Below are 27,157 nucleotides of genomic sequence, written 5' to 3'. Positions count from 1 at the left end.
TGCAGTGGGTCTACTTCTTGCTTTCATGGAAGCAGACATAGGGTTAACATCCTGTCTTTACCAATGAGCTCTCTGCCGTGGCAGTCAGCTGACACAGCTGAGGGATCAAATTACAACTTGTGCTTAGTCACAGAAGAGGGGGAATTGGACAGGCTAAACTCTCTAAATACATACAGAGTGGATTTCTCTGTGTTCCTTCTGTCCTTCCTATGCAAGAGTTCAGGTCCACTTTAAGGGCCACTTACCTCCACGTCTCCTTGTCCCCACGTGGCGGGGAAAAACACTGAGGGCCCTTTTCCACTGGCCACCGCGCGCGGCTGCGAGATACGCGGTGGCACTTCCTGGTCAGCGGGAACGCTGATGAATCCCAGAACCCGTGCCATGCACGGCTATGGGATTCGCAGGCTCCCGCACGGAAACTGACTGCAATGTTGGCCAAATCACTAAGGTAAGCGTTTCGGTTGGCGGCGCCATAGTTTCCTATGGCAAAGTTTCCCCACGCGGTTCGCCTGCGGGGAAACTCTCCGAATTTGGCCCGGTTTCTGCAGTAGTGGAAATGGGCCCTTGAAGCAGTCAAATGCTTTTCCTGCACGTGTGAACCATCCTTTAGTTATGTTTTAGCAATCCTTGCTATGGTCTGATATGACACAGGTGCAGCCTTTTGCTACTAATAGCAGAAAGGATTCCCAGTGCAGGTTTGCTGTGTTAAGGCTAGTACACACTAGCAATTTTGATTGACCAATGATTGCTCAATTTTACCACCTCCATGTAGTATGAGGGCCAAACAGATTTTCAATTCTATGCAGATTATATAGGTAAATGGTCATACTACATGGAGGTGGTAAAATTGAGCAATCATTGGTCAATCAAAATTGCTAGTGTGTACTAGCCTTTACTCAGACTCTCTGCCGCTGTCCAGTTCTTATGCTGCATACACACTTGAGATAAAAGTCTCTGGAAAAGGCAAGATCACAGACCAATTTTACCCCATTCCGTGTAGTATGAGAGCCATACTCTACACAGTCTATTCTATGGAGCTGCACTCCCCATCAGATAAATTCTTTGCAAGATGCTGCACACAAAGATGCCCTTACACATTCAAAAGATCATTATCTGCAAAAGATCTCTTCCTGCAATAGATCCATTCCTGCAAAATGCATTCATAGTCTATGAGATCTGCAGATCCTCATACACACCTTGTTTAACAGACTTCATCTGCATATCTGGCAATCATCTGCAGATCTGAAAATCCATCCTGGTGGATCTGATCTGCAGATGATCTGCAGATGATTGCCTGCTAAACAAGGTGTGTATGATGATCTGCAGATCTCATAGACTATGAATGCATTTTGAAGGAATGGATCTATTGCAGGAAGAGATCTTTTGCAGATAATGATCTTTTGAATGTGTACGGGCATCTTTGTGTGCAGCATCTTTCAAAGATTTTATCTGATGGGGAGTGCAGCTCCATAGAATAGACTGCGAAGGTATGGCTCTCATACTACATGGAATGGGGTATAATTGGTCTGTGATCTTGCCTTTTCCAGAGACTTTTATCTCAAGTGTGTATGCAGCATTAGTGAATCAGTGCCAGAGTCTTGCTCTGAATGCCAGAAGGATGTCTGTACAGGAAGCTGATCTGAGGACTGACTCACTCATTGTTCTGCGCAGGGAAGGGATTGGCACTCAGTGACTTATTCTGGTACAGCAAGAATGGAAGGAGAGCCTAGTCACGTGACTTACTGTATCTTTACCAAATATAATAACACCCACCTCCTTCTGTATCGGCACTGCTCTGTCTGCCAGAGGAGTATTTCTCTTAAAGGGGTTCTGTGGAGGGTATTAAAAACAAGAAACTAACACTTACCTGGGGCTTCTATCGGCCCCCTGCAGCTGTCATGTCCCGCGCCGTCCTCCTACGATCATCTTATTTTTCTTTCGCAGCCGGTCCTGGTCTAATTATTCGTCTAATAGAACTGTGGCTGCGCGGCTGTATTCAGGCATGCGTGCTCGCTCCCGCTCGCGTCTCTGAGAGCTTACTGCACAGGCGCAGTAAGAGGAAACCTTGTATTGCGCCTGCGCAGTAAGCTCCCGGAGACGCGAGCGGGAGCGAGCAGGCATGCCGGAAAACAGCCGTGCAGAGTAAAATGAGCCATAATTACTTTTCTCCTATGTTGCTGTCACTTACAGTAGGCAGTAGAAATCTGACAGAAGCGACAGGTTTTGGACTAGTCCATCTCTTCATAGGGGATTCTCAGCATGGCCTTTATTCTTTATAAAGATATTCAATAAAAAGGATTTAAACAATGATGCTGGCCAGCTTCCCTGCTTGTTACAGTTTTTTGGAAGATGGACAAAGCAGCTGCCATTCACTAAGTGCTTTTGGAATTAGGCTGAGATTCGTTAATACATTTTGTTTCTTCAAGGTGGGCCGGTGGATGCCATCTACAAGCGTTGGATTCCAAACACCAACTTTGAGAATGCCTCCAACTGGCACGAGCAGAGGCTTCCCTGCGCCCGGGATAACGCTGTTTTTGCAAGCAATAAGGTACATGCTGATTGTTTTCTTGGAAACCTAAAAGTCACACTGTTGTCAGCAAAGGGATGAAATCTGTAGAAAGAAATACCCCATTACCTCCCACTGTTCTACCCCTCAACTAGTGTCACCTTCACATCCTCCTTAAAGGGGCACTACAGCGAAAAACTGTTTAAAGGGGCACTACAGCGAAAAAATTTAAAATATGTGCAAACATATACAAATAAGAAGTACATTTTTCCCAGAGTAAAATGAGCCATACATTACTTTTCTCCTGTGTTGCTGTCACTTACAGTAGGTAGTAGAAATCTGACAGAAGTGACAGGTTTTGGACTAGTCTATATCTTCATAGGGGATTCTCAGCAAGGCTTTTATTATTTATAAAGATATTCCCTAAAAAGGATTTAAACGATGCTGTCCAGCTTCCCTGCTCCCTACACAGTTTTTTGACAGTTGGACAGAGCAACTGCCATTCACTAAGTGCTTTTGAAAATAAATATATCCCTGAGAATCCCCTATAAAGAGATGGACTAGTCCAACACCTGTCACTTCTGTCAGATTTCTACTGCCTACTGTAAGTGACAGCAACATAGGAGAAAAGTAATTTATGACTTAATTTACTCTGGAAAAAACGTACTTCTTATTTGTATAGGTTTGCACATATTTTACATTTTTTCGCTGTAGTGCCCCTTTAACCACTTTACCACTAGAGATGGTGTTCCCCTTATGGAACAGAGCAATTTTTCACATTTCAGCCCTCCTCCCTTTCATTGGCTAATAACTTTATAACTACTTATCACACTGAAATGATCTATATCTTGTTTTTTTCCGCCACCAATTAGGCTTTCTTTGGGTGCTACTTTTTGCTAAGAATTATTTTATTCTATATGCATTTTAATGGGTAGAATAAGAAAAAAAATGGGAAAAAAATTATTTCTCAGTTTTCAGCCATTATAGTTTTAAAACAAAACATGCTACTGTGGATACAACCCACACATTTTATTTTCCCATGTATCCCAGTTATCTCCCTGTAAATTACGTCACTAGTGCAATGTATGGTTACAATATTTTATTTGGAAATTAAGTTGTATTTTTTTTTTCAGTTTTGTTCGTTTACACTATATCACTAATCACAAGCCCTTATTTGCAATAATGACAGTAATATACCCTTATGACATACATATTAAAAAATTAGTCCTTACGTTAACTATTCATGTATTTTATTTTTATGTCACTTTTTCTTGCGTGTTTTGTGTTTTATTTTGTGTTTTAGTTTAATTCACTTATAGCTAAATTATTGCCTTCTGTTTTAAGAAGGCAAATTTCACCAAGCATTGCTTATTAGTAGGAGGGCTTTTCAGTCTCTTTTATCCCCCTATACTTTCATAGTGGTTTGAGTCACTCCGAGCTACTTGGTTACTCTGTTGTACTGGTCCAAACCCTATCCCATACAGCCATATCAATCCCTGCCATGCACTAATGAGGGCCAAAAGCCCGAAACAGGCTGTGTACATGTGGGGTTGGTGTGGCTGTGTAACATTTAAAGCTATAGGATCACTATACACCAGCAGTTCTGGATGCTTGCCTTGCTTACAGGGGCGAAAAGGGATAATTTGCATATTCAGTAGTGGTGCATTGTGGGTAACCACAAATGTTCACTTATAGCTGAATTATTGCAAATTTCCTTCTGTTTTAAGACAGCAAATTTCACCTAGCGTGTTTTATTTTGGTAACTAAGGTACTAAGGTTTGGTAACTTGGCAACATGGGTGTAAGGGGTTAATTAATAGGAGATTTATTTACTTTTATTTAATTTAATGTATGTAGGTATCTTTTTACTTTTTGGCCATTAGATGTCCCCCCATTTTATTCCTGTGTACTGTGAACAGTACACAGGAAGTGTTGTGTGCATTTGCATTATACTCTGTATTTATACATTTCCCCCTTTGCAGCCCTCAGCCTGTGCAGAGCATGACTGGCACTGGCAGAGAACTGTGCTGAGAGTCCAGAGTCGGATAATCCACAAGTGCAATTCTAGGCAGTTGCCATGGGCCTGGAGAGAGTTTAGGGCCCCGGTGGATGTTAGCCCCCACCAAATATTACCAAATATTTCCAGTGATCATCATCTGTGGGGAAGAACTGCAATCTTGCCTAGGGCCCTGTTTCATCTTAATCCATCCCTGGGCTTGTCTGCCCTGAAAACCCAGGATGTCTGAAGACCCGGGCTGTGGATTCTTCCAAGCCCGCGGCGTACGATTGTTTCCACCGGTGTGATCATGTAATGTTATATGATCATATGGCAACTAGCAGATTTTAATGTTGCTGACTCCACCCCCTCCTCCCTCTGCTTCCTCTTCTGGAGCACAGGAAGAAGGTGGGTGGGGTCAGCTCTGTGTTAACAGGGAAAAAACTGTCTAATCTCCCCCCTCCTAGCTTTGTAGGTGATGATGGGATTGGGGGAGGAGCTTGGACAAAGCACAGACTGCTGTTCAGTTCAGCCAAGCAGCATCTGACGCAGGAAACTTTGTAAATTGTATTCCACACAATCTGCATAAAACAAAAAACAATGCAAACAAAAAAACACAAGCATAAACTATGGTTTGAATTACACATAAATAAGATTCAAAACTACAACATTTTGCAACAAAGGACATAAAAAACCCCCTAAAAACAGTAGACATAAAAAAAAGCTACATAAAAGTTTAACAGCGAGAAACAAAACGTTTACACTTTATGATGCTGCAATTTGTGTAGCCTTTGCCTAAATTTGGTGTCGGGATTCAGATGATGACAGCAGTCCGTTTAATCTGTTGGTGACTCCGTCTTTGTCTCTCTGCAGAAAGTCTCCGTCTTTGTTCAGTCGCTGCATTCGCTGACAGATCTGGTAAGTCATTCCGCCGGCATATATATGAAGTGTTGCTGTTGGGACAGCTTTCAAAAACGTAAAGTCCAACTGAACCTGAAATCAAAGTGGTTAAAGTCTGAAAGCATGCATGCTGTTTAATATAAATTACAATTATTTCAGACGGCTTCAAGTATAAAAATCGGTTTCCTAACCCTGTCCACAACATCTGTTAAAGATAATTGGTTGACGTTATTGTTTAGTATTTACTGTATATAGCGCCGACATCTTCCGCAGCGCTGTATAGAGCATAGTGTATCGTGTAGTGCATCAGTATGTTTTTGGCGTGTGGGAGGAAAACCGGAGTGCCCGGAGGAAACCCACGCAGACACGGGGAGAACATACAAACCCCATGCAGATAGAACCGGGGACCCAGTGCTGCAAGGCGACAGTGCTAGTTACTATGCCACCGTGCTGCTGTGTTGTTATTTCGTGTTTAATTTCATGCTACTCGTACCATCGCAATTTCTCGTAAGGCAAGAAAATGACAGAAAATGATGGGCAATTTACACAAAAATTCAGCCTGGAAAAAAACACTTATGAATATTTTAGTAATTGTAAATATTTCAAGCAGAATTACAGAAAATGTGTGTATGGTCCTAATTACGTGAAATTTCGTATAATTTTTTTGTAAATAGGATTTTTTCTTTATGATAGTAATCGTAATTATGAAAAGTAGTTTTGTGAAATCTTCATTAGCACATTACAATCATCGCTAGTAATTATTATTGGGATTAGTACTCATCAAATTTAAAGGTGGCCACACACGATACAATAAAATGATCCGATTTTACGGCAATTTGATAAAAACGATCGGATCTCCTGAAAAAATCGAAAGCTTTTTTTTCATTCGACTGAAAAATCCGATTGGATTTCCCGTTTTTTTTTTCGATTTTTATCTATCCGGAATGCCAGATATTTTTCTTCAATCTTTCTAAAGATTGTATGGTGAGTGTTAGATTGTCAATCTATTAATATACACACCCTAGCAAGTTTCCAATCATTTTTTATCATAATTGGGTAAAAAATTGAACATGTGTGTGTGGTACATTGGTCATATTTTTGAAATGTTACAATCAGTCAAAAATTGATTGCAATTCTTAAATTGAACAGATATTTAAAAAATTGTATGGTGTGTGGCCACCTTAAGAAAGATGTATTCAGTTGATCTGCAATATTGATTATTTAAAAAACAACATCTTGAAAAATAAAATAAAGGCGTCCATGTATGGCCATGGCCAGTTCTAGACTTTTTGCTAGACTAGACTTCTGAGGCAAACTTGTGAGGATACGCCCTTCGACCCTCCCCCACCCCCCGATTTGGAATGATCGCACAGCACCCAACAATTTACTCTGCTTCATTTATTGTTCTCACATGACATGCTGCAGCTCAACACAATAGCACACTGGCTGGCTGTGAGTCTGTGACAAACACACTGCTCACCCTCAGCCACTCCATTCCTCCTCAGTCAGGACAGCAGTGACACCTCCTCCCTTCTGCTGTGAGTCAGAGGAAACACTGCTGCTCTCCTGCCTCCCCCCTCCTCACTCACTGTCCTCACACAGCACAACAAGCTGCTTTTCCCCAATGATGACCTCTTCACCTCGCTTTCTTCTTGCTGCTCCTCCTACTCTGACTACATGCTGTTAGTGTAAACACAGTACAAACATGCTGCCCCTGTAATCTCTGCGCCTGATGCAAATGTTTCACCTTGCTTCATGAGAGAACCGGCCCTGTGTATAGCTATTTTTAGGAAGCACCTATAAAAGGTTCCACTACCCCTTTTAGGAAGTCGGTTATACAGCACATGCTGATTCACGCCTCTCTCCTCCCAGCCCTCCCAGCCATGCAGCCCTGACCAAGTTCACAGCGTGTTTCTGCTAAATAAAGTTGGCCGCCGTTCCGTTTTGGCTGTCGGGAGACCACAAGGAATGCACATGCGCCCCATGATTCCTGGCGCAGGGAATCCCCTAGCATTCTCTGCCTGTGGCTTTTCTAAACAGAGCTGTGATCACTCGGATCCTATTTCATGCATGACAAAAAAAAAAAAACCTCACAAACAGGATTAGGAAAAAAAAAATCTCCTCTGGTACCCACAGCAGCAGAACGAGGTTTGAACTCCTTGGGGGATTTTTGACTTCTGATGGAAGTGAACAAAATACTTTCCCTTTCAACTCCTCCTCAAGCTTAAAGAGAAACTCTGACCAAAAATTGAACTTTATCCCAATCAGTAGCTGATACCCCACTTTACATGAGAAATCTATTCCTTTTCACAAACAGACCATCAGGGGACGCTGTACGGCTGATATTGTGGTGAAACCCCTCCCACAAGAAACAAGAAAAGTACGTACTCTTGGCAGTTTCCTGTCTGTGAACCTTGTTGCATTGTGGGAAATAGCTGTTTACAGCTGTTTCCAACTGCCAAAAAAGCATGCAGCAGCTACATCACCTGCCAACAGTAAAAATGTCACCATGTAATAAATGTCAGAATGTAAATCAGGGATTTAAAAGATTTTACAATGGGCAAACACTGACTAAATCATTTATACATAATTATTGTAAAAATAAGGCACTTTTTTATTACATTATTTTCACTGGAGTTCCTCTTTAAGAATAAATGTAACTATTTAACGACCGCTCCACGCCAATTGACGCGGACGTGGTGGCAGCCCCAGGACCGGCTAACACTGATCAGCGTGCAGTCCTGGGTCGGGGTTTTGCAGGAGATCGTGTGCGCCGATGAGCCTCTCCGCATCAGTCTTCCAGCGGCGATCGCCGCTGGGAGACCGTAAGACGGCAAACCCGCCGTCTAATAACAGTGTACAGCGCTGCGATCTGCAACAGCACTGGGGACAGCCAGTACAGTACAGCACTGGGGACAGCCAGTACAGTACAGCACTGGGGACAGCCAGTACAGTACAGCACTGGGGACAGCCAGTACAGTACAGCACTGGGGACAGCCAGTACAGTACAGCACTGGGGACAGCCAGTACAGTACAGCACTGGGGACAGCCAGTACAGTACAGCACTGGGGACAGCCAGTACAGTACAGCACTGGGGACAGCCAGCCTTGTGACACGGCTATCCCCCTGGTAGGCTCAGGGGTGATCGGCTGTCATAGGCTAATTCCTATGACAGCCGATCACAGTGATTAGCTGGGGAGAGAAGGGAGGGAGGGAGGGAGGGAGGGAGGGAGGGAGTAGAATAATAATAAAAATATATATATTTAAAAATAAATGCAAGAAATATTTGTATAATCTAAATAAACATCAATCGAGAGATCAGAGCCCACCAACCAGGGGCGTAACTAGAAGTCCCCGGCTCCCCTGCAAGAATTTAAGTGCCAGTCAACGCAAGCGCAGTGCGTCACTGCCAGCGGGCGCGGCCAATTGTACGCAAGAGCAATGACTCCATATCCTTATGCATGCGCCGCTATACTACGCAGGCGCATGCGTAAGGATATGGAGGGAGTCCCTGCTCTTGCGTACAATTGGCCGCGTCCGCCGGAAGTGATGGGACCCGGTAGCGGCGATAGAGGCAGCGGAGGACGGCGGCGTGGGAGCGAGCCAGGCTTATGGGGCTGGAGGAAGCCCCAGGTATGTATAAAAGCTTTTTCATTTTTTACCCAGGCTTCGATTCTGATTCCCTTTAAGGGGTTCCTAAACCTACAATAAATTCTCAGGCTGGGAACACACTAGGCAGTGCATGAAAGGTTGCGTTTTTCTGCATATGCATTTGTGCATTTTTTTTTTGTCATATTGAGTGTGTTTGTGTTCCACACATGCATTTTGCTTGCATTTTACTGCGTACGCGTTTTGCCCGTATGAATTGCAAGTGCGTTTTTGTGCGTTTTGTATGCATTTCCGATATGCGGTTTGTGCAAATTTTTGGGAATGTGGCCAGTATAAAAAAATTTTTTCGATGTCCTCTCTGGCCCATCTCTAGGAAGTCAACAGGAAGCGGAAAGACATCATCCAGCTTGGTTTTTATACAAAAATGCATAAGAAAACCCCACAATGAAACGCTATACCTCTGCACCACCATTAACATACATTATGTGCGTTTTGGAAACATATGCAGCAAGTTCTGCGTTTCAAAAGCGCAAATTGCAGAACGCAAACAAATGCGGTTTTTTCTTCATGCGGCTCATTGACTTACATTATGTGCGTTCACGCTAGCGTTTTACGCAACACTAACGTTTCTGCCTAGTGTGTTCCTACCCACAGGAGTTGCTTGTCCATGATGCTACGAGGACGTGCGCAAGTGATTCCTTTTTCTGGGCAAGCTCAGTTTGTGAACCTGCATGTGCGCAGTGAAAATGTGCTTGTTCGTGACTGGCAGCTCTTCTGGCGCATTCAGAATGAAAGCTGCTGTAACTGGCACCAGGGTGGAGGATTGCAACAGAGCCAACATACAGATGTATTTGCAGAAACTTACACTGTTAGGGCCTGTACACACTGAAAAACGCAAGCAAAATCGCAAGCGCATGCGTTTTTAAAATCGCAAGTGCATGTAGTTTTAAAATGCATCGTATGCATTTTTAAAAATGCATGCGCTTTTGATGCATTTGCGTTTTTCTTGTAATTGCTGATTGGCTAAAGAATCCTTTGTTTATTTTCTAGTTTACATTTCAACGTAAATCAGGAAATTGCAGAGTCTTCTGGGATACTGACTTCTGAAAAACACAATGGAATCGCATTGCATTGCGTTTTTTCATGTGTTTTGCAAGCGCTGCGCTTAAAAAAGCACAGCAGGCACTGCGATTGCGTTTTTCTAAAAATGCATCGCACCAGTGTGTACAGGTCATCACGATTTTCATTATTTTTCAAAAGACCTTGTGATTTTTAAAACGCATGCAGTTTTAAAAACGCAGCGCAAGCGCAGCAGTGTGTACAGGCCCTAACACTACAAATAATTTAATTTTAAAGCTAAAGTGGAACTGTATTAAAATAACATAATGAAAAAAATTGCTTACGGTAATTATTTTTTTCAATACTTAGGCTGGTTTCACAGTGAGATGTTAAAGTCCCACGTTACAGCAGCCAGTAACGCAGCCTAACTCACAGCACTGTAAAATCAATTGCGCTGTTCACAGTGCCCATGTTGCGTTACATTGTAACGCAGCACGTTTAAACAAAGTGCTGCATGCTGTAAGTTATACTGGGCTAAGCAGCGTTAGACTGTTTGCACATGCTCAGTAATGTTGGAGGAGGAGGAGGAGGTTCCTCCTCCTCCTCCTCCTCCTCCGACGACGACTGTTTGCACATGCTCAGTAATGTTGGAGGAGGAGGAGGAGGTTCCTCCTCCTCTTCCTCCTCCTCCTCCGACGACGACTGTTTGCACATGCTCAGTAATGTTGGAGGAGGAGGAGGAGGTTCCTCCTCCTCCTCCTCCTCCTCCGACGACGACGACTGTTTGCACATGCTCAGTAATGTTGGAGGAGGAGGAGGAGGTTCCTCCTCCTCCTCCTCCTCCTCCTCTTAATATTCACTGCACTGCAGAGACTCCTGGTAGGACTGTAGTGTAGTCCGATCATGAACGAATCGTTCATTTGATCCGGATCTTTTTTGTGAGTCGAATCATCTGGATCATCACAATGAAAGATTCGGTTTACAGTGGATGTCTGTCTGGAAGAAACAGGAACATACAGAATGTACAGTGCAGGGAAAGTCCTGTCCTGCTAGTCATTTCACCCAGTCTGCTGCCCTATTAAAATGATTCAAATGATTTGGTTCAAAGATCTGGATCTTTTCAATGATCCGATTCAAATGATCCGAATCCTTAAAAAGATCCGGACTTCCTATCACTAACCTGGAGCGGCTGCTTTGAGAGCTGCATAATGCGGCTCAATCTGACATCCAACTTCAACACCACCATGCATTGCGTTAGGAGCACGTAATGCGACCATAACGTCCCCTAAAACGCAATGTCTTGGTGTGTAAGTAGCCTTAAGTACAGGTAGTTCCCGACTTACGAACGCGCGACTTACGAACTTCCCACTGATACGAACGCATTCATGTATTCTGTGTTGGGAACAACACAAACATTTTTTTTTCAAATTGGACTCGTTTTTAAAAAAAAAAAAAAAATCAAGTTTAAGAAATTCAAAGAAAAAATTGCTTATAGACTTATAAGCAGGTACAGAGGGCAGAGGTGACACAGACGGAGACACTGGAGGCACCGGGGGGCACAGAGGAGGTACAGGGGACAGAGATGGCACAGTGTTCTTTCTACAGTCCCTATCTCGTTCGTTACCTGTATATATTATTTAGTGATTTCCTATTGTAAAATCTGCATATTGTAAAATCTCACCCTGATTTGCAGTATTTTCACACCTTATAAATAAAATGCCCTTTTAAGCCACCAGCAAACAAGACAATACTCAGAATTATTTTGGCAGTACTTTTTCACCCCTTTTTGGTACTTTTGCAGTTGCAAAGTGCTGAAAAGTTAATGAAAAATTATCTCCAAGGAGAAAGGTTAGGAGAAAAATTGAGTTGAATAAGGCCCAAAATGTTGCATAAAACATATTAGTTCTTTTTTTTTGTAATTCATTTTCATTTATTTTTTTTATTTAAGTTGTCAAACACAATTTTTAATTGCTGTGGTAACGTGGTTTTTCAATAAATAGTTTTTAAGCATTTCCACTTTGATTGTTTTTTTCTTGTATATATTTATGCAGATTTTATGTGGATAGCTGCTGGTTCCTCTTTTTTTAGCACTTTACTTTGCTCATAATAATAATAATAATAATAATACATAATGCAGTAATAGTAATAATAATATAAGGGTAATAATGATTTCACAGGTCTGGAGGGAACTCAATGTCTGGTCCTGGGGACAGTGGGAGAGGGGAATTTCCTGCACACAACTGACTTCCTGCTCAGTAGTGTGACTGAGAGAAGGGAAGGAGCAGCCTGGGGACAGCCTGTGTCAGTGTGAAATGGCCCCTACCGCGGGGCAGCAGGCTCTGACTTGTGCTTGGAGGATATAGACAGTTTTTATACTGGGGATTCCCTGGCATGGGGAAGCTGGCTGCTTTGTGGAAGCGTTACACAAATATAGATGTTATTTCCTCCTTTCTGTTTACTGGATGGAAAAAGGAAACAATGTATAAAATCATCTCACAGATCTGCTTTCATGATCCATGTGGTTGTTAATCTACAGCCCCCAGTTATCCCTCTTCTGTGGTGGTTTATCTACAGCCCCCAGTTATCCCTCTTCTGTGGTGGTTTATCTACAGCCAACAGTTATCCCTCTTCTGTGGTGGTTTATGTACATCCCCCAGTTATGCCTCTTCTGTGGTGGTTTATCTACAGCCCCCAGTTATGCCTCTTCTGTGGTGGTTTATCTACAGCCCCCAGTTATGCTTCTTCTGTGGTGGTTTATCTACAGCCCCCAGTTATCCCTCTTCTGTGGTGGTTTATCTACAGCCCCCAGTTATCCCTCTTCTGTGGTGATTTATCTACAGTCCCCAGTTATCCCTCTTCTGTGGTGGTTTATCTACAGCCCCCAGTTATCCCTCTTCTGTGGTGGTTTATCTACAGCCCCCAGTTATCCCTCTTCTGTGGTTTATCTACAGCCCCCCAGTTATGCCTCTTCTGTGGTGGTTTATCTACAGCCCCCAGTTATGCTTCTTCTGTGGTGGTTTATCTACAGCCCCCAGTTATCCTCTTCTGTGGTGGTTTATCTACAGCCTCCAGTTATCCCTCTTCTGTGGTGGTTTATCTACAGCCCCCAGTTATCCCTCTTCTGTGGTGGTTTATCTACAGCCCCCAGTTATCCCTCTTCTGTGGTGGTTTATCTACAGCCCCCAGTTATGCCTCTTCTGTGGTGGTTTATCTACAGCCCCCAGTTATCCCTCTTCTGTGGTGGTTTATCTACAGCCAACAGTTATCCCTCTTCTGTGGTGGTTTATGTACAGCCCCCAGTTATGCCTCTTCTGTGGTGGTTTATCTACAGCCCCCAGTTATGCCTCTTCTGTGGTGGTTTATCTACAGCCCCCAGTTATGCTTCTTCTGTGGTGGTTTATCTACAGCCCCCAGTTATCCCTCTTCTGTGGTGGTTTATCTACAGCCCCCAGTTATCCCTCTTCTGTGGTGATTTATCTACAGTCCCCAGTTATCCCTCTTCTGTGGTGGTTTATCTACAGCCCCCAGTTATCCCTCTTCTGTGGTTTATCTACAGCCCCCCAGTTATGCCTCTTCTGTGGTGGTTTATCTACAGCCCCCAGTTATCCTCTTCTGTGGTGGTTTATCTACAGCCTCCAGTTATCCCTCTTCTGTGGTGGTTTATCTACAGCCCCCAGTTATCCCTCTTCTGTGGTGGTTTATCTACAGCCCCCAGTTATCCCTCTTCTGTGGTGGTTTATCTACAGCCCCCAGTTATGCCTCTTCTGTGGTGGTTTATCTACAGCCCCCAGTTATGCCTCTTATGTGGTGGTTTATCTACAGCCCCCAGTTATCCCTCTCCTGGACCCTTATCCTTCATGACATTGTTATTTCTCAAATGCCTGTCAATCTCTCCCCCCCCCCCCCCCCAAAAAAAAAACCGTTCAATACAGTGATTATAGTAGATTGATGATTTGTAGCACTAGATTAATTGAAAGTACCTGGCTGGCTGGGTCCCGTACTTCTTTTTCCTGCAGAGGTGATGAAAGAACACTAGACTGTCTTATCTCATCCTACAGAATCTGACTCAGCGGACGAATAGCTCAGAGAAGCTCTTTTGCATAAATAACAGGAGGAGTTTTTTTAACTCTTCCTGTCCTGGAGAACAATGAGACTCTTTTCAGCCTACAGACTCTTTTCTTTGCTACTAACTTTCTATTTCTCAGCTGTATTTAGCTTATTTGTATTTATTCTTAGCTCTGTTTTTCAGCTCAGTATTTACACATACAATTCATTATCTCAAAAGTTTATTTTCGCTTCAGGTTTGCTTTAAGGGAAACCAGAGCTGGTATAAAGAAAACGTTTTATACACACCTGGGGCTTCCTCCAGCCTCATGCGCACGGATCGCTCCCACGCCGCCGTCCTCAGTCTTCTGTATCGCCGATACTGGGTCCCGTCACTTCCGTCAGTCGGGGCCAGTCTACACAGGAGAAGTGCGCTCTCTACGTATCTCTCCAGCGGCTGATGGAGAGATACTCAAAGAGCGCACTTCTTTTACGTCAGACTGTCCCCGACTGACGGAAGTGACGGCGATACAGAAGACTGAGGACAGCGTTGTGGGAGCGATCCGTGCGCATGAGGCTGGAGGAAGCCCCAGGTGTGTATAAAACGTTTTCTTTATACCAGCTCTGGTTTCCTTTAAAGCTGCTTGTTAGATTGTTGCCACAAGCGTGATGCCTTGATAAAGAGTCCTAGCGTGGTCTCAATATTTGTTCCATATAAAGCAATAAAAGTGTCTGTTTCCCCCACCCTTAAAGAGACACTGAAGTCTCTTAAAAATCAGTTTTTTATAACAAAATCCTCTTTAACATATTAGCCTTACCTAAACCATCGCATCCCCGTGGCTGTAATCTATCTAAATCCCCCCCCCCCCCCCCCCCCTAACTCGCCCTTCCTCTCCCCTGCAAAAGCCACGACTTTCTTGGTTGTAGGTTTTGCTGCCCTCTACTCTTCGGTGAGAGGCAGAGCTATGAGCCGCAGCTCTGCCTCACACACGTCTGTCAGCGCATATCTCCGCCTCTCCCCGCCCCTCTCAGTGAAGGAAGACTGAGAGGGGTGGGGAGATGCGGAGATCCGCCGCTGACAGACACGTGTGAGGCAGAGCTGCGGCTCATAGCTCTGCCTCTCACCGAAGCGCTGTCAGGATTGCCCCCCGGGTAGTTTGGGGGGATTTAGTTAGATTAGAGCGGCGGGGATGCGGCGGTTTAGGTAAACTAATATATTAAAGTGGATTTTGTAATAAAAAAAATGCATTTTTTAGAGATTTCAAAATCTCTTTAAATGATATGTGGAACTGCTTCAAGAGGAACTGTAGTGGAAATAATGCAATAAATAAACGTGCTTATATTTGTTTTTACAATGTTCATTCATATATGATTTAGTCAGTGTTTGCCCATGGTAAAATCTTTCCTCTCTCTAATTTACATTATGAAGTTTATCAGGTAGCAACATCATTAGTCTAGTCCTGTCAGGTGCACCTCTGTGGAATGTTCGTTTACTGAAAGTTCCAAAGCCAGTGGCAAATTTATCTGGTCTCCCAGAATGCTCTAGGAGGAGAATTCTGAATAGCTACACAACACAACCTAGGCAATGTATCACTGGGAGGATGGGGTCTACATATAAATATACAGCAATACTTAGATGTAGGAAGTGTTTGTGATGCTGAGATAAGGGAAATGAACATAAAAGTGGTTATCCTGAACAATGTACTGCATTCTTCTATATATCACTATAGTACCTCTATTGCAAAAATGTATCAAATTCATTATTACTTTTTCCTATGTTTCTGTCACTTATGCTACGTACACACATGCGACAACGATCGTTCGTTGTCAACGACGAACGATCTTTTAATTGACGAAAGAACGACCGAAGTAAAGTAATGCTACGTACACACATGCGACAACGATCGTTCGTTGTCAACGACGAACGATCTTTTAATTGACGAAAGAACGACCGAAGTAAAGTTAGTTGTAAAAAGTGTGTAACGATCACATCTTTAGAACAAACGTTACACCACGTAAAAGCACTTAATGCGCCTGCGCATAAAATTGTAAAGTTCCTTGGAGAAAAAGTGAAATGCGCATGTCCAGCCTGGTACGAACGATCGTTTCCAACGATGTACTACTTTTGCTAACGATCGTCGGTGGTAAAAATCCGCCAAGACAGAACTTTGTTTTGTAGCGATTTGCCTCGTTCGTCGTTTGCCTTAATAGTCGTTGGTTTGTTTTTTGTAACGATCGTCGTTGGTAAAGATCGGGGAATGATCGTTACAAACGACTATAGTCGCATGTGTGTACGCACCTTTATAGTAAGTAGTAACAAAGCTAAAAGATGTGATGTTTTGGACTAGTCCATTTTCGAATGGGTGATTCTCAGAATTACCCTTATTTTATCCCCCAAAAGCACTCCATGAAAAGGATATATATATATATATATATATATATATATATATATATATATATATTAAGATGCTTAATAAAAATGCATACAAATCCCCCATTAATTAACCCCTTACCTTCCCTTCCATTTTATTATAAAAATAAAACAAAAAAGTGACATTTAAAAAAACAAAACATAAATAGTTACCTTAGGGACTTTTTAATATGTATATTACTGGTTTTTTTTGCAAATAAGGGCTTGTAATGAGTAACAGACGCAAAAATATTACACCTTTATTTCCAAATAAAATATTGTCGCCATACATTGTGATAGGGACATATTTTAAATGTTGTGATAACCGGGACAAATGGGCAAATAAAATGTGTGGGTTTTATCCACAGTAGCATGTTTTGTTTTAAAACTTTAATGGCCAAAACCTAAAAAGTCAGTCACGGGGAGGGCATCCCGACCTCTTCCTCCCTTCCTCTCCCCGGGCTGCCCTACATGCTCCCCTTTCCAACTGCAGAGTTACAGCAGGGAAGTGCTATAAATAGCCAGTAACTCACCTCCCTGGTTCCAATCGCCGCTCGCTAGCCGCTGGTCCCCTCCTCTGCATAGACGCTTATACACGCGCTGCTTCCGGTCTAGCAGCGGTGTCTATGCAGAGCACATGTCATGGCCACACCCATTTTTGCCGCGGCGCACTTCACTTTTTTTGGGGGGGGGGGGGGGGGGGGGGGGTCGGTAAATTATCCGCACCGGTGGCCATGTGCACTGCATGACTGTTAGTAATATTCTGCAGATAGGCTAGAATGTGTATATTAAAAAAAAAAACTGTTTATATAACAATATTCCATCATGATGCAATAATATGTAGCGCTCTTCTGACAACGATTTTATCTAGTGCAAGTTGTCATTGGAACAAGCTGGATATTCATCCTGCCGATATTTCGCACATATCTCTCTGGCTAGATCACTACCGCATATACATATATTTATGTTATCTGACTTATAAGAGCTGTTCTCGCAAGTCTGCTCTGGCAGAAGCCTCTCATTAACTTGTACCCACTGCAGACGTGTCTGCAAATCGCGACGGTCTGCTGACACAAGCAGTGTGTTTCCACGGCAACTGCTGCCTAGAAGAATCCTATCTTTGCTTAAGATTGGTTTAAGTATTAAATAGACAACTGTGCAGACGGCCCGGGTACGGAGGGTGCGAACTTGACATGCTGCCGCGCTGAGGCCAGAGCGGCGGGCGATCTGGGCGGTGGTGGAATCTCAGACATAATTAGGACAAAGACGGTATCATCTCTTATTCCGGCAAAATGTACACAGGCAGAGGTAGAACTCCAGACTGCAGTGCTCTGCTTATGCTTTTGTCAACGATATTTCACCTATCAGTGTCCTGTGCTGCCATGCCTCCTCCTCCCAGCCTGCACCTATCAGTGTCCTCTGCTGCCATGCCTCCTCCTCCCAGCCTGCCCCTATCAGTGTCCTGTGCTGCCATGTCTCCTCCTCCCCTCAGCCTGCACCTATCAGTGTCCCTGTGCTGCCATGCCTCCTCCTCCCAGCCTGCCCCTATCAGTGTCCCTGTGCTGCCATGTCTCCTCCTCCCAGCCTGCCCCTATCAGTGTCCTCTGCTGCCATGCCTCCTCCTCCCAGCCTGCATCTATCATTGTCCCTGTGCTGCCATGACTCCTCCTTCCAACCTGCACCTATCAGTGTCCTGTGCTGCCATGCCTCCTCCTTCCAGCCTGCACTTATCAGTGTCCTGTGCTGCCATGCCTCCTCCTCCCAGACTGCATCTATCATTGTCCCTGTGCTGCCATGCCTCCTCCTTCCAGCCTGCACCTATCAGTGTCCTCTGCTGCCATGCCTCCTCCTCCCAGCCTGCCCCTATCAGTGTCCTGTGCTGTCATGTCTCCTCCTCCCAGCCTGCCCCTATCAGTGTCCTCTGCTGCCATGCCTCCTCCTCTCAGCCTGCACTTATCAGTGTCCCTGTGCTGCCATGCCTCCTCCTCCCAGCCTGCATCTATCAGTATCCTGTGCTGCCATGCCTCCTCCTTCCAGCCTGCACTTATCAGTGTCCCTGTGCTGCCATGTCTCCTCCTACCAGCCTGCACCTAACAGTATCCTGTGCTGCCATGTCTCCTCCTACCAGCCTGCACCTATCAGTATCCTGTGCTGCCATGTCTCCTCCTTCCAGCCTGCACCTATCAGTGTCTTGTGCTGCCATGTCTCCTCCTTCCAGCCTGCACCTATCAGTGTCCTGTGCTGCCATGTCTCCTCCTACCAGCCTGCACCTATCAGTGTCCCTGTGCTGCCATGCCTCTTCCTTCCAGCCTGCACCTATCAGTGTCTTGTGCTGCCATGTCTCCTCCTTCCAGCCTGCACCTATCAGTGTCCTGTGCTGCCATGCCCCCTCCTTCCAGCCTGCACCTATCAAAACTCGTTCCTTAAAGCTTAAAACTGTAATAAAAAAACGGCCCCTGGGGGGATACTTACCTCGGGAGGAGGAAGCCTCTGGATCCTAATGAGCCTTCCCCCATCCTCTTCACCCTCGGGGATCCAATGCTGGTGTCAACCCCCTGAAAATACAGACCACAGGCCTGTCGGCTGTGGAGCAGACACAGTAGCGCCTGCAATATTTATCTTCCCAGCTCCAGGTGCAGGTGCAGTAGCAGCTTTCCGATGGGCTCTGGCAGAAAGAGCCGAGCTCAATCGGTCCGCTCTACTGTGCAGGTGCGAGCCATCTGTGCCTGCTCACTAGAGCGGACCCAATCTGGCTGTATTTTGTAGGGACTGCCAGCACAGAATCCCGGAGGGTGAAGAGGACAAGGGAACCGCTTCCCCCTCCCGAGGTAAGTACCCCCCAGGGGCTGTTTTTTTGTTTGTTTGTTTTTTACAGATTCTCTCACTGGGCCATATGCAATTAACTTTTTCTCCTGAGCTTTTGCCTAGGTGATATTTTTACACCTTAACGATAAATTGCCTTTTAAGTTTGCCGCAAGCAAGAAAATACCTTTTCACCTATTTTTGGTACTTTTTCAGTTGCCAAGTGCTAAAAAGGTATTTTAACCAGTTCAGGACCGTAGGCTTACACCCCCCTAGTGACCAGGCTATTTTTTACAATTCAGGCCACTGCAGCTTTAAGCGCTTGCTGCAGGGCTGTACAACTCAGCACACAAGTGATCCCCCTCCTCCTTTTCTGCCCACGAAACAAAGGCGCTTTCTGTTGGTGGGCTCTGATCCCTGCTGGCATGTTTGTTTGGTTATATTTGTGTTTATTTTTATTGAATTATGCTATTTTTTCTTTTTTAACCCCTCCCTCCCACTCCCTGCCAGCCAATCCTAGTGATCCTCTCTCATAGGCATCAGCCTATGAGAGGGGATCGCTCTGTGAGTCTCCCCAGGGGACAGCCTGGTGACATGGCTGTGCCTCGTATAGCTCTGCCGTAGACCGCAGCTAGAGTTGGGCCGAACGGTTCGCCTGCGAACGGTTCCATGCGAACTTCAGTGGTTCGCGTTCGCGTCCCGCAGGCGAACCTTTGCGGAAGTTCGGTTCGCCCCATAATGCACATGGAGGGTCAACTTTGACCCTCTACATCACAGTCAGCAGGCCCAGTGTAGCCAATTAGGCTACACTAGCCCCTGGAGCCCCACCCCCCCTTATATAAGGCAGGCAGCGGCGGCCATTACGGCCACTCGTGTGCCTGCATTAGTCAGAGTAGGGCGAGCTGCTGCAGACTGTCTCTCAGGGAAAGATTAGTTAGGCTTAGCTTGTTCCTGTCTGGCTGCATACCTGTTCTGTGAACCCACCACTGCATACCTGTGCTGTGAACCCACCACTGCATACCTGTGCTGTGAACCCACCACTGCATACCTGTTCTGTTCAGTGGACCCGCCACTGTATACCTGTTCATTGAACCCACCACTGCATACCTGTGCTGTGAACCCACCACTGCATACCTGTGCTGTGAACCCACCACTGCATACCTGTGCTGTGAACCCACCACTGCATACCTGTGCTGTGAACCCACCACTGCATACCTGTTCTGTTCAGTGGACCCGCCACTGCATACCTGTTCTGTTTAGTGAACCGCCACTGTATACCTGTTCTGTTTAGTGAACCCGCCACTGCATACCTGTTCTGTTCAGTGGACCCACCGCATCAGTGCGCATACCTGTGCAGTTAAGTGAACCCGCCACTGCATACCTGTTCTGTTCAGTGGACTCGCCACTGCATACCTGTTCTGTTTAGTGAACCCGCCACTGCATACCTGTTCTGTTCAGTGAACCCACCGCATCAGTGCGCATAACTGTGCAGTTAAGTGAACCCGCCACTGCATACCTGTTCTGTTCAGTGAACCGCCACTGTATACCTGTTCTGTTTAGTGAACCCGCCACTGCATACCTGTTCTGTTCAGTGGACCCGCCACTGCATACCTGTTCTGTTCAGTGAACCCACCGCATCAGTGCGCATACCTGTGCAGTTAAGTGAACCCGCCACTGCATACCTGTTCTGTTCAGTGGACCCGCCACTGCATACCTGTTCTGTTTAGTGAACCGCCACTGTATACCTGTTCTGTTTAGTGAACCCGCCACTGCATACCTGTTCTGTTCAGTGAACCCACCGCATCAGTGCGCATACCTGTGCAGTTAAGTGAACCCGCCACTGCATACCTGTTCTGTTCAGTGGACCCGCCACTGCATACCTGTTCTGTTTAGTGAACCGCCACTGTATACCTGTTCTGTTTAGTGAACCCGCCACTGCATACCTGTTCTGTTCAGTGGACCCGCCACTGCATACCTGTTCTGTTTAGTGAACCCGCCACTGCATACCTGTTCTGTTCAGTGGACCCGCCACTGCATACCTGTTCTGTTTAGTGAACCCACCACTGCATACCTGTTCTGTTCAGTGGACCCGCCACTGTATACCTGTTCATTGAACCCACCACTGCATACCTGTGCTGTGAACCCACCACTGCATACCTGTGCTGTGAACCCACCACTGCATACCTGTGCTGTGAACCCACCACTGCATACCTGTTCTGTTCAGTGGACCCGCCACTGCATACCTGTTCTGTTTAGTGAACCGCCACTGTATACCTGTTCTGTTTAGTGAACCCGCCACTGCATACCTGTTCTGTTCAGTGGACCCACCGCATCAGTGCGCATACCTGTGCAGTTAAGTGAACCCGCCACTGCATACCTGTTCTGTTCAGTGAACCGCCACTGTATACCTGTTCTGTTTAGTGAACCCGCCACTGCATACCTGTTCTGTTCAGTGAACCCACCGCATCAGTGCGCATACCTGTGCAGTTAAGTGAACCCGCCACTGCATACCTGTTCTGTTCAGTGGACCCGCCACTGCATACCTGTTCTGTTTAGTGAACCGCCACTGTATACCTGTTCTGTTTAGTGAACCCGCCACTGCATACCTGTTCTGTTCAGTGGACCCGCCACTGCATACCTGTTCTGTGAACCCGCCACTGTATACCTGTTCTGTTCAGTGAACCCACCGCATCAGTGCGCATACCTGTGCAGTTAAGTGAACCCACCTACCTACGTGAGTGCACGCAGTGTGATATACCACTCCGTGCATACCCGATATGGACAAAACAGGTAGAGGAAGAGGTAGTGGCAGAGCCAGAGGAAGGCCACCCGGCAGGTCTGCGCGAGGCCGTGTAAATGTAATTTCGTGTGGACCTGGCCCACAGTACAGTGCTCGGAAGAAGGCACGTCCCATCACCTCCCAAGATTGTCAGGACGTGGTTGAGTATTTAGCGACACAGAACACCTCATCTTGCTCAGCCACCAGTGCTACTACTAGCACCACTTCCGCTGCATTTGACACTTCACAAGAATTATTTAGTGGTGAAATCACTGATGCACAGCCATTGTTGTTACAGCCAGATGAATTTTCACCAGCTCATATGTCTGAGTTACGCGGCAACATTATGGATGTAACGTGTAAGGAGGATGAAGGACCTACTGATGTTGGTGCATGTTTGGATTTGTCTGAGGCAAGCGAAGCTGGGCAGGATGATTACGATGATGACGATGATAGGGATCCTCTGTATGTACCCAATAGAGGAGATGAAGAGGGGGACAGTTTAGAGGGGGAGTCAGAGAGTAGGAGGAGGAGAGAAGTTGCTGAAAGAAGCTGGGGCAGCTCTTCGTCAGAAACAGCTGGTGGCAGTGTCCGGCACCATGTATTGCCACCTATGTACAGCCAGCCAACTTGCCCTTCAGCATCAGCTGCTGAGGTCCCCATAGTGCCCACATCCCAGGGTGGCTCAGCGGTGTGGAAATTTTTTAATGTGTGTGCCTCAGATCGGACCAAAGCCATCTGTTCGCTCTGCCAACAAAAATTGAGCCGTGGAAAGGCCAACACTCACGTAGGGACAAGTGCCTTACGAAGGCACCTGGAGAAAAGGCACAAACAGCAATGGGATGGCCACCTGAGCAAAAGCAGCAGCAGCACACAAAAGCAAAGCCACCCTCCTTCTCCTCTTCCTCCTCCATCAGGTGCATTATCTGCTTCTGCCGCTTTCTCCCTTCCACCTTCACAGGCACCCTCCTCCACTCCGCCTCTGCCCTTGAGCGGTTCCTGCTCCTCTGCCCACAGCAGCAGTCAGGTGTCCGTGAAGGAAATGTTTGAGCGGAAGAAGCCAATTTCGGCCAGTCACCCCCTTGCCCGGCGTCTGACAGCTGGCGTGGCGGAACTGTTAGCTCGGCAGCTGTTACCATACCGGCTGGTGGACTCTGAGGCCTTCCGTAAATTTGTGGCCATCGGAACACCGCAGTGGAAGATGCCAGGCCGCACTTATTTTTCGAGAAAGGCCATACCCCAACTGCACCGTGAAGTTGAGAGGCAAGTGGTGTCATCTCTTGCGAAGAGCGTTGGGTCAAGGGTACACCTGACCACGGATGCCTGGTCTGCCAAGCACGGGCAGGGCCGCTACATTACCTACACAGCCCATTGGGTGAACCTGGTGGTGAACGATGGCAAGCAGGGCGCAGCGGACCAAATTGTGACACCTCCACGGCTTGCAGGCAGGCCTCCTGCCACCTCCTCTCCTCCTGCTACATGCTCTTCGCTGTCCTCCTCCTCCTTGGCTGAGTGGCAGTTCTCCTCTCCAGCTACACAGCCCCAGCGCCGCAGGGCCTATGCTGCATGCCAGGTACGACGGTGTCACGCCATCTTAGACATGGCTTGTCTCAAAGCGGAGAGTCACACTGGAGCAGCTCTCCTGGCTGCTCTTAAGAAACAGGTGGATGAGTGGCTGACCCCGCACCACCTGGAGATAGGCAACGTGGTGTGCGACAACGGCAGCAATCTGCTTGCCGCTTTGCATATGGGGAAGCTGACACACATACCCTGCATGGCACATGTCATGAATCTAGTGGTTCAAAGATTTGTGGCAAAGTACCCTGGCTTAGCGAATGTCCTGAAGCAGGCCAGGAAGTTCTGTGGGCATTTGAGGCGGTCTTACACAGCCATGGCACGCTTTGCGGAAATTCAGCGCAAAAACAACATGCCGGTGAGACGCCTCATTTGCGATAGCCCGACTCGCTGGAACTCGACCCTGCTCATGTTCTCCCGCCTGCTAGAACAGAAGAAAGCCGTGACCCACTACCTCTACAACTACAGTAGAATGAAACAGTCTGGGAAGATGGGGATGTTCTGGCCCGACAACTGGACACTGATGGAGAATGCATGCAGGCTCATGCGGCCGTTTGAGGAGGTGACCAACCTGGTGAGCCGCAGTGAGGGCACCATCAGCGACTTAATTCCCTACGCTTACTTCTTGGAGCGTGCTGTGCGTAGAGTGGCGGATGAAGCTGTGAATGAGCGTGACCAGGAACCGTTACGGCAGGAACAGGCATGGGACCAATTTTCATCAGACCCAGCTGTTTCCTCAACACCTGCGGCAGCACAGAGGGGGGAGGAGGAGGAAGAAGAGAAGTCGTGTGCAGAAGACGAATCCGACTCAGAGGATGATGAGCAAGGTGTTTCTTTGGGGGAGGAGGAGGAGGAGGAGGAGGGGACAGCGGCAGGAGAACAACCTCAGCAGGCATCGCAAGGGGCTTGTGCTGCTCAACCTTCCCGTGGTATTGTTCGCGGCTGGGGGGAGGAGGTTGACTTACCTGACGTCACTGAGGAAGAGCAAGAGGAGATGGAGGGTACTGGATCCGACTTTGTGCAGATGTCGTCTTTTATGCTGTCCTGCCTGTTGAGGGACCCCCGTATAAAAAACCTCAAGGGGAATGAGCTGTACTGGGTGGCCACACTACTAGACCCTCGGTACAGGCACAAAGTGGCGGACCTGTTACCAACTCACCGGAAGGTGGAAAGGATGCAGCACATGCAGAACCAGCTGTCAACTATGCTTTACAATGCCTTTAAGGGTGATGTGACGGCACAACGCCAGCAAGGTACCACTGCCACTAATCCTCCTCCCGTGTCCACGCAGTCAAAGACAGGACGCTCCAGCGATCTCATGGTGATGTTGGACATGCGGACGTTCTTTAGTCCAACGCCTCGCCGTAGCCCTTCTGGATCCACCCTCCACCAACGCCTGGAACGGCAGGTAGCCGACTACCTGGCCTTAAGTGTGGATGTAGACACTGCTGTGAACAGCGATGAGGAACCCTTGAACTACTGGGTGCGCAGGCTTGACCTGTGGCCAGAGCTGTCCCAATTTGCCATCCAACTTCTCTCCTGCCCTGCCGCAAGCGTCCTCTCAGAAAGGACCTTCAGCGCAGCTGGAGGCATTGTCACAGAGAAGAGAAGTCGCCTAAGTCACAAAAGTGTTAAGTACCTCACCTTTATCAAAATGAATGAGGCATGGATCCCGGAGGGCTGCTGCCCGCCCCAAGACTAAGTCAGTCCCCGCACATACAGCATCTCTGCCTGCACGCCGTGTGACTGGCTGCCTGGCCTGCCCCAAGAAGACTAAGTCGCTCCCAGTCCCTCCACACAGCATGTCTGCCTGCAGGCCGCTTGAGTACCTTCTCCGCCACCACCAACAGGGTCCGGGACTCCAGGCGGATTGCTGAATTTTTTAGGCCGCTGCTAGCAGCGGCCGCTGTAATAATTTTTCGGGTGCGTGTACATGACTGCCTAATTTTTCTGGCTGCACTGCGGGCAGCTGCAACAACAAAAGAAAAGGCATGTACATGCGCCCATTCCCCTTCGTGATCATTACCTTGCCGTGGTGAAGGGGCTTGCGTATCACAATGGAGCAATGACCGGCGCCTAGATGAGTGTCTCGGGGGGCACACCCACGATAATAAGGTCGTTGCCTCATTGTGGTCAGACCAAATTTGATCAGCTGGACAGTCACTGTTCTGTCATTCAGCTACATCAGCCAGGTGACCATATGGGCTGTAAAGCCACCAAAACCTGCACTCTCGCCATGGTGCGCACCAGTAAAACACGGCCGTCACAACACAAACAGCTGTTTGCGGTGCGTTACACGATGAGTTTGGTGTGTCAGTGTGAAGCAGTACCTTAATTACACTACCTGATTGATGTATACACATGCAAGATGTTTGAAAGCACTTTAGGCCTGTCATTTAGCATTCAATGTGATTTCTGCCCTTAAAACGCTGCTTTGCGTCAAATCCAGATTTTTCCCGGGGACTTTTGGCATGTATCCCACTCCGCCATCCCCCCCTCCAGGTGTTAGACCCCTTGAAACATCTTTTCCATCACTTTTGTGGCCAGCATAATTATTTTTTTTTTTCAAAGTTCGCATCCCCATTGAAGTCTATTGCGGTTCGCGAACTTTAACGCGAACCGAACCTTTCGTGAAAGTTCGCGAACCCGGTTCGCGAACCGAAAATCGGAGGTTCGGCCCAACTCTAACCGCAGCACTGTACCATGTGAATAGACATCAGTTTCGCCGTCTAGCAGTCTCCGTCGGGAGACTGATGACGGAGCAGAGATGTGTGCGCGATCTCCTGCAAAACCCCGCCCCAGGACTTCAGGCCAATTGCCGTTGAATGCCCCTGGGGTTGCCGCCACGTTCCCACCATTTGGAGTGGAGCGGTTAGCAAAGGGTTAAACAGAGGATGAAAAATGATTTCCTAAGAGAAAAGTTAGATGAAAAGGTGAATTGAATAAGGTGTGTTTAGCCGGAGTGAGAATGGCCGGATGGATTGGGGATCTCCACTGATGAACAGTCGTTCCTGAATCCATCTCGCCAAATCTGCAAGCGCTGTTGGCGACCATGGTAACAAACGATTTTGTAAACTATTTACATGATGGGAGCATGTTTTTGACATAATTTTTTTATTGGTTGATTGCAGCACATCACTGCGAAAGTCAATAATGGGGATGGAACAATCCTCCGTGATGAGATCCACCATGGCGGTCGTTTAAAAACTAGCGATTGCCGCGGGAGGCATGATGTTAAATGATGTTACGCAATATCGTAAAAAATATTGTTTAACGCAGAAAAAAAACGTATGATACAATTGCGTCGTGGGCACGGACCTTTATTTAGCCACATTTGTGCAATAATGCCGGGGATTGCAGAAGCCTGGAAATAACTTGAGAAAATCAGGAGAGATGGGTAATTTTATTTCCTTTCCGCAGAGGGCTTCTCAGGGACTTTGCGAAAGACCTGATTTGGTTAACAGTCCAGGAATTTTCT

The 27,157-nt window shown here is 46.6% G+C and overlaps 1 protein-coding gene across 3 annotated transcripts in view; it reads left to right on the top strand.

The window, feature by feature from the left end:
- Positions 1–27,157, top strand: part of AMN (amnion associated transmembrane protein) — a 106,984-nt gene that overhangs the window by 40,380 nt on the left and 39,447 nt on the right. For 2 of the 3 annotated variants that reach the window (XM_068252285.1, XM_068252284.1), the window contains exons 2-3: positions 2,427–2,548; positions 5,375–5,419. In XM_068252285.1, coding sequence (XP_068108386.1) covers positions 2,427–2,548; positions 5,375–5,419 — 167 coding nt within the window. Of the gene's footprint in view, positions 1–2,426; positions 2,549–3,027; positions 3,111–5,374; positions 5,420–27,157 lie in introns of those variants that run through there. The other variant, XM_068252286.1, reaches the window with a different exon arrangement.

Source organism: Hyperolius riggenbachi, chromosome 9 (genome assembly GCF_040937935.1).
Source record: "Hyperolius riggenbachi isolate aHypRig1 chromosome 9, aHypRig1.pri, whole genome shotgun sequence".
Classification (NCBI taxonomy): domain Eukaryota; kingdom Metazoa; phylum Chordata; class Amphibia; order Anura; family Hyperoliidae; genus Hyperolius; species Hyperolius riggenbachi.
The sequence above is the reverse complement of the archived record's forward strand: the minus strand, read 5'-3'. Positions and strand labels throughout refer to the sequence as shown.